Raw genomic sequence first — 8,356 nt, 5'->3', positions numbered from 1 at the left:
CCGGCCGGCGGTGCGCGGAGCCTGTCGGGATGCGGCCGCTCCCCCCGCCCTCGGGCGGCCCGCCAATCCGCGGCGCGGGGCGGCCATCTTAGAAGAGGGCACGGAGCGGGGCGGCCATCTTGGAAGAGGGCAAGGCGCGGGGCGTCGAAGCGCAGCGCCATCTTGGGAGAGGGCGGAGCGCGGCCCGGCCGGGCGGGGAATGCAACCGGGCGACTCGGAAAGGCGGGATCGCCGAAGTGCGGCTTCAGAATGCCCTCTTTGGCCGCGGGGAACGGGGCGGAGGAGCCCGCGTCCTTCATAGAAATCCCGAGTTGTCCGCCATGCGCTGAGCTGAAGGGCTCCGTCTGTGCTCAGCTGCACCGGCGGTTCTAACGCTGGGGGGCGCTGTGCGGCGCTGTGCGGCGCTGCGCTGTGGGTCACGTGGGTCCTGCGGTGCCGCCAGCCCGGCTCTCGCTAATTAACGCTCATTAATTGCATAAGAGCTGTGCGGGGACCTGCGCGGCGCTGCCGGCTCTCAGGCGGGAGGCACAGCTCAGCAGCGCTCTGCAGCTTGTTTGCTTTGAATGTTATTTCTGCTAACTGGTGCTCTTTGATACGGCTCTGTGCGTGCCCAGAGGCCAGCTCGAGGAAGGTGATTTGCATAATGAGCCGAATTATTTAATTGGTGCGTAACCGGAGAGGTTGGTAATAAAGTCAAATATCCAGCAGGTGAACAATCAGAAGGAACGGGGTGAATCGCAGAGGGGAGGTGAGATGAACATCTGTCAGCATTGGAACCCAGAGCTGCGCCCCAGCCTGACCTCCAGCATCCCCAGGGCAACGCACAGCTGCCGGCTCTGCCTGCGCTGCAGTGCTGAGGGGCTCCAGGCCTGCGGGTCACCAGGAGGTTTTCACTGTGTTTGCTGGGGTTGAGGCAGGATGTGCTGCATTGCAGAGTCACGAGATGGCTGAGCTGCCGCTGCTGGTGAACATCCTATGGAAGCCTGATCCTTTTTTTGACACGTCTTCCTCCTATTGCCGGGCCCGTGGGTCACCACTAACACAGCTGAGCGGTGGTGGAAGCGAGCAAGCTTTCTAACAAACAGCTTTGGTTTGGATGTTTCTGTTCAGTCAGCCCGGACCCTTCCATGCTGGGACACGCAGTCCCAGGAGGCTGCGCTGCCAGCTGTGAGGTGGCTGTTTTGCCATCAGGAAGGCAGGGCTGGCAGGGACCCGGCCAGCTGGCACCGTGCTGTTGGGAGGGTAAACTGTAGGCATCCCCCATCACACCTGATGAAGAAGACCTTTTATTTTGCAATTAACTTTCAAGCGGCGGCTCCTTTTCCAACAGACTAATCCAAAATCTGTCAAAGGCCTCGGGATAATTCAATTATCTTTTTATCAGATCCTAGATAATTGATGAAACCTCGAGCTACAAGCATGTTTGGCATGAATTACATTTACTGGACTGAAATTATCTCCCCCTTTTGGGAATGTGCAGAAAGGCTGAAGCTCCAATCCACGGTTCATCTTTCAGCCTCAGACCCTGGAGATTGGAACGGGGAACATGAGAAGCATCAGGTTGTGGAGTTTGTAACAGAACATGACAGATTAATTAACGGAATAATCAGTTGAAATATGACTTCAGGACATAGGTTGGCCAACATCAGAGCGGTTCGAGGACACCTCCCTAAATTAAAGTATTCAAAGGAAAATAGAAAGGTATCGTTGCTTGGTAATTTTTCCCTCTCTATAGCTTGCAAACTAAACAAGCTTTTGTACATGAAAAGATTTACGTGGGATGTGCTTGTTTGGACAGAATTAATAAAGCAGAACAAGACTTTGTTGATAGCTTGGTGTCTTTGACTCACAGATAATTAATCACAGGGAACTGCCCAGCTCAATTACAGCACTCGAAAACCACATGTATAACAAACCGTGTTTTGGGCTTTTTCCAGTTCTCACAAGAGAACAGAATGAATGAGAACCAAACGAACAGAACAGGCACTCGTTTACTTGCACGCATTTACGTGGTGTTGGGATTCCATCTCATACGTCCATTTCTCACTACTTTGGGAACACTGTAACAGAAATGGATATGAATGGATTTCAAAGGAAGGCAATTATCCCACGTAGGAAACCAAAGTGATTCCATTCAAACATTGCAGTCCCTCCTCGTCTCCTGCCGCTGAGCGTGTGGCTGAGCAGGAAGGCCTGCTGCAGGTGGGGGACTGGCACAAGTGAGGGCTGGGGGGCGGCTGTCTGACACGTCAGGGGCAAAACGTGAACGTGGGAGCGCAGTGCAGAACTGTGTGAAACACAACACGGCAGTCCCAGCAGGATGGCTGCACCTGGGGCATCTGAGCTCCGTGTGTTTCTGCCAACCTGGGAACCTGGGAAAAGAACACTTGGTGTGATTTTGTCCCTTGTGAACTTTCCTCGAAGTTACAGGCTTACAAGCGCGCACAGCGCTTTTCAATGCGAGGAAAGGACACATCCCCGTGCAGCAAGACATCCCCAGAAGCAGCGCAGCGCTGCATCCCCGGTGCTCCGTCCAAGGGCTCGGCAGCGAAGCGCGGCTCGTTCCGCGCTCCTCTTCGGGGCGCTGCCAGCGCGCACCGCTAGAGGGAGCGCGGCCCTCGGCTGCTGCGTGCGGTACCGGAGCGCTGCGGGCTGCCCGGCGGGCACCGAACCTACGAGCCCAGATCTGAAGGGAAAGATCTTCTTTTCCTTTTCTTCTCCCTTCCCTTCCCTTCCCTTCCCTTCCCTTCCCTTCCCTTCCCTTCCCTTCCCTTCCCTTCCCTTCCCTTCCCTTCCCTTCCCTTCCCTTCCCTTCCCTTCCCTTCCCTTCCCTTCCCTTCCCTTCCCTTCCCTTCCCTTCCCTTCCCTTCCCATTTCCACAAAAATCTGTCCTGGTACCCTCATCTCTGCTTCATCTCTGTGGGCAATAACTGCCTGAAGCATGTTTGAAGATACTGGGGCAGAATAAACGATTTTATGCCGTGTTTACAAAGGGCTCTGCCCGCTTTGGGGGCAGCTGGGGGCTCCTTTGGGGCGATGAGAGCAGTCAGACCTGCGGGACGCGAGCACTGATGCTCAGCGCGTACTGCGGGGCAGAACCAAACCTGCCCGATCCGTGAAGTTTCAGGTGACTGCTAAAACCAACCCGTCAGCGCTGGGAGGCGCACCGTTTGGATTCAAAGCCCCAATTCCCGGCGATCATTCTGCGTTTCACGCGCTGTAGGGAAAGCCACACGATGCAATGGTAACGCTGTCCCTGCTCCGGGACCCGGACCCGTGCTGGGGACGTCCGGAAGGCTCATCGGGTGTGCGCACCGTGCGTGCGTTCCAGAATCCCTTCACGATGCGCCCCCAGATGAGCTGTGCAGGGTCACGGAGCAGGGACCCCCCCTCCCGCCCCCCGGGAAGGCGCAGCCCAGGAGCCGCAGCGCTTTCGGCGCTGAAAAGAACGCCACAAACGGCAACTCTTTGCGGAGCCGTTCCGCACGCGGAGAGCCGCGAGCTGCGGCGACGAAACGCCGTAACCCCTCCGAACGTGCGCGCAGGTGACGGGGCGCCGCTCCCCCCGCGGGACTCCCCTCCCCACCCCGCCCGCCGCGGGTGTCGCAACCGCGCCCGGCCTCAGCCGCGCCCCGTTCGGGGGGGGGAGCGACGCGCAGACGGCGCGCAGGGGGCGCGGGCAGCGCTGCCGGCCCCGCGCCCGGCCCCGGCGGCCGCTCCGCGCCGCGGCGGCTGCGCGGCCGCGCTGCGGCGCCGCCGATGCTGTCGGTGCCGGTGCCGGTGGCGGGCGCGGGGGCGGCGCGGGGCACGGGCTCCCTGCCCCGCCGACGCACCATGTGCAGCGGCGTCGGCTGCTTCTGGGCGCTGCTCTCCGCGGGGCTCCTGGCCGCCTGCGCCGCCGCCTTCCTCTCCCCGGCCTGGCTGCTGCCGCCCGGGAGAGCCGCCGCCGGCTTCGGCTTGCTGTGGCGGTGCTCCGGCCCGCCCCGCGGCTGCCACGGCTCCGCCGGTCCCGGCGGCTTCGGAGACATCCCCTCCGGCTCCTGGCAGGTGAGCGCCTCCGCCCCGCCGCACCCCGCCGTCCTTCCCCGGGCTCCCCGGTGTTCTCCCGTCACCTCCCCGACACGCTCCCGCCCAACCCCGGGTTCTCCAGCGTCCTCTCCGTCATCCTTTCTGCGTCCCCCCAGACTTGCCCCAGGCTCCCCGGTATCTCTCTTTCCTTCTCCTCGCCGCTTTAATTTCCCCCCCGTCATCATCTGATCATCCTCTGTTCTGACCCAGACTCCCCAGCATCCTGTCCCCCGGACCTGCCTTAGCATCCCAGTGCTGCCACTAGCATCCCGGCATCACCTTCAGACCCTTTGCTTCCCCTGTGCATCCCTGCATCTCCCGTGCTGCTCCCAACCACCCCTCCATCCCCCGCATCCCCGTCTCCTGTCCCCAAGCACGCTCAGGATGCTCTCCGTGGTGGGGATGCTGGGCTGCGCTCGGGGCAGCGCACGGAAATCTGCGGGCGCCTCGGTGCGGGTTGGGGGCAGTGCCGGCGCGGTGCACATCTCGGCCGCGGTCCCGGCGTATCCTGGCTGCCGCGTCCCTCATCTCCCGACCTGCCCGGGTGAGCTGCTGCATCTCGTATGGGAGGGAGTCAGGACACAACAACAGGGTTTGGTGCTTCCAGGGTTTGATGCTTCCTGCTGAGGCTCTGAGCATTGCTTGTTGCTCGAGGTTGCTAACCACAACACGCGGATCCACCAACCAGTTCTGGATGTGGGGACTGCTGCTGTTCCTCTGCCTGTCCAACCCCTTCTGCTGGGTTTGGGAGAAGGAGGCCAAGGTCCCTCCGCTTGCCCCGTTGGCTGTAGGGTCGTGTGGTGTCCTGGTGTGACAAAGAGCTGCCTGCCCCTTTCTGTGTGCACAGGGACCATCAGCACACAAAGCTCAGCGCTGCTGATACAGGCTGCTTGCCCCTCTGCCCTTTCATCCTCTTTTCCCTTCCTTTTATTCCAACCTTCTCACTCAGACGTTTTTGCTGCTGCTGCCCCAAGCACACAACTTTGGTTCACCCCAGTTTGCAGTGCTGTGGAAATCCCACAGTGGGGGTGAAATCCCCATGGTTGTGGCACAATGTGTGTCAGTAGCTGAATTCCTCAGCTGTTGTGAAGCTGTGCTGTTCTGCCTCCAAGGACTCCAGGTCTGCGTGCGATGCTTAAATCCTGTCACAGTCCTTAAAATTGTCATTAAAAACAAATGTTATGAATTGTGAAGAGAAGAACCGGCTGCTTACAATCCCTCCTACTTATATAAAAACATGCAAAAATGCCATTGTTTCCATAAGTTGGCCTTTGTTCAGATGTTTTTGCAAACGTCATTCAGATAAACACTTCCGAGCAATAACAAACTTTCAAGATAAAGGACGGAGCTCAGCAGTGACTCATTGGAATAAGCATCAGCTCCATGCAGCCTCAGCCATCACACGGCCTCACAGCCAGGCTGTGATGGAGCACAGGGCCCCGAGCACCCCAGGTTGGGGCGAGCAATGCTGTGGTACCGAGTGGAATTTGTAGGGGATTTTGGTGATGCATCTTTGTCGCCTTTTATTAATGCCTCCCAAATATCGATGAACTACAAGCAGTGCCGTCTGTTGCAGGGAAAAGTGCTCCCCCTCCAGCTTTGTGGCACGGTGAGGGTGAGAATACCTCCAGTGGTGGCTGCTTGGTGGTGCGTGGTGTAACAAAACATCCCTGGCAGTTTGGCTCAGGCAGGCTGTGGCATTGGCTCCCTCGTGTGAGCGCCTGCGTGTCGGTGCCCAGCAGAGCTGCGAGCTCTGGCTGTGAGATCAAGCAGGAGATTCTTCTTCGGGGAATCTGTGGCTCTCTTTTTCTTTGCTTTCAGAACTTGTGACATCCATTTCCATCCTTTTAAGCAATCCTGCGGGCAGCTCCTTTAAGTGAAAGCCAAGATCCTCATGCGGAGGAGAATCTAGGAGCTTTTGATAGCAACCACCAGCCCTTTGATGGAGTGGCAGAGCCTGGCAGGAAGGGTTTGAAGCTGCGGCTATGGGGAGTGAAGCAAGCAAAGCTGACAGTGGGTTCAGGAGCTTCCAGTGCAGAGCTGGTGGCACGCCTGGGGGGATGCTGAGAGCACACCTGGGAGCATGGCCACCTGCAGTGCATAGGGTGGCAGCAACTCACAGCTGGGATGTGATTCGGTGATGTCCATCTCTGGGCGGTGAGATTCTTTTTGTCTCCTGTGTCACACCATCCCCTGCTCAAATGTGCTGATGTGATGAAGGGGTGGGGGACCGTTCAGCCCTGTGACTGATGGTTGATGCCAGTTGTGTGTTTGCACTTGGGGGATTATGGTAATCATGCTACAAATGATGCTTTGAATCATGTCTAGAGGTTAATTAACATGCCTTTTTTCTCTTAAGAGGGCCTTCATGTCTGCTTAGGGTTGCTGGCTTTTTTCTGCTGCCTTTTATAATTACTTTGCAGCTTTCTAACGTCTTGGGCACCTTTAATTAACCCTCTCAGCGCTCAGGCTGCAGGGCTGTTGCGCCCACTCCAACACCAGAGATGCTGCTGATGACACCGGGGCAGCTCACACAGGATGAGACCTTTCAGGGGCTGATGGAAACCAGAAGGGGGGCCGGTGGGAGCCAGGCAAGGAGGTGGCACAGCGCAGGGACCAATGCTGATGTGCACAAACCATTGATGGAAAGGAGGATCTGTTGTGGGAGCACTCTGAGCTGTTGGACGCTGTGAGGTTCAGCGCTGACTGCTCTCTGCAGCCCAACTGGTAGAGCCAGGGAAAACAGGCAAGCTTTGGAGCCCTGGGCTGCTTCCCCAAATCTCACTGTGTTTCTTTTTTTGTGCCAGATCTGCGCCTGCAGATGTGAGTGTGCAGAGTAGCTTTTTTTTTTTTCTTTCAGTGGGAGCATTTGGCTCATGTGCTCCTTTGTCAGTGCTGCACTTTAGAAGCCAGTGCTGCTTCCTTTCAAATTTCTATTTTTATTTTTCCAGATAGTCTCCAATTATTTTCAGGCTTTGCCAAGCACATAATCTAAAATAACAGGAGCTGATCAGCCCATGATATTCAAGTTGAAAACACATTGACCATTTGTTTATGAAGCCAGCGAGCGCCCTGCTGGAGCACAGTACAAAATAACCCACTTAGGATGAGGTGAAGGCTTTGCACAGCCCAGTGAGTTCTCAGGGTGGGTGTTTCCTGGGTTTTCATCCATAGCAGGGTCCAAAAGATTCAGGGAAGCCCATTGAAAATGCACAGAACAACTGCTTTCCCTTCTATTAGAAGATGCTGAAAGGCTGAACGTGCATTCACATTCTTGTTCAGCTCAGGCACTGGATTCCTCATGTGCTCTTAGGTTGTAGTCAGCTGAAAAATGGCTTCTCATGACAATGATGAGCAGCTCATCTTGGCTCACCTGCCTACAGCCCTTGGGACAAACAAACCCAGGGGGCCCAGGGCCTCACACTTAGGGAAGGGCTTCACCCGGGCACACTGGGTGTGTTTGGGCCAAACATTGCTCTTGGCCTTTGTGAGACACAGAGCAGAGTCAGGTACAGGATGGCAGTGACATGGCAGGACACCGTTGGCATGGCATTCCCTCCATCGCCCTTGAGGCTGCAGTGCCTCTGCCTTTGGGCTCCTCTCCCACAACTTCGTAGGGAGAAGCAGATGGGAGAGCTGGGAGACCTGCAGGGCGTTCCTGGCCCCAGAAAAGGAGCTTGGCTTTGCTGCCAGTGCTGGAAAAGAGCTTATCCCGAGGAAAGATAATGACTGAGTGAGAGTGAGAAGGTCTGATTCAGTACCCAGCAACAGTGCACCGCTTGCTGCCTAATTAAAATTTCATTAAGTTGGTTCACATCCCTTGATAGAGGTCACAGGCACACCATTGATGTGCTAATGTCTTACTTTTCCCCTTTTTTTCCCCTCTTTCACTACTATCCATCATCCTCTTAGATAAAGCAGTGCCATTAGGAGCTACTTTCCAGTGTCCCCAGATGCAATGGCACTGGAAGAGAGAGACAGCCACAATTCATCAGACTTACTATCTGTCTCTTACTCTCTCTAATTAAAATAACGTGCTTTTTTTTTTTTTCTTTTTCCTTTTCGTTTTTCTTCAGTCAGCTTGAGCATTAAACTTTCTGGTGCTTGTGTTGAAAACTCTGGTTAATTTACAAGTGAGAAGGTTACCTGAAAGGCCAGGACTGGCTTAGCTGTAGCTGTCAGGGGTTATTGCTGAATTTTGAGTGCGAGCAGCTGAGTCAGGGTTGGTGAGCAGAATCCCGTGTTCAGACAGCTCCCATCCACCAAATCCTTCAGTCAAAGAGAAAGA

General features: G+C 56.1%; 1 protein-coding gene across 1 annotated transcript in view; it reads left to right on the top strand.

Annotated features, from left to right (window-relative positions):
• Positions 1–3,759: 3,759 nt before the first annotated feature.
• The window catches only part of LHFPL7 (LHFPL tetraspan subfamily member 7), a gene marked incomplete at its 5' end in the record, with an annotated part of 58,901 nt that continues 54,304 nt past the window's right edge, over positions 3,760–8,356 (top strand). Inside the window, one exon of the mRNA XM_079545160.1 lies at positions 3,760–4,047. Coding sequence (XP_079401286.1) covers positions 3,760–4,047 — 288 coding nt within the window. The remainder of the gene's footprint in view (positions 4,048–8,356) is intronic.

This window comes from Tetrao urogallus, assembly GCF_951394365.1.
Source record: "Tetrao urogallus genome assembly, chromosome: 20".
Lineage (NCBI taxonomy): Eukaryota > Metazoa > Chordata > Aves > Galliformes > Phasianidae > Tetrao > Tetrao urogallus.
This window is presented reverse-complemented; position numbering and strand designations above follow the sequence as displayed.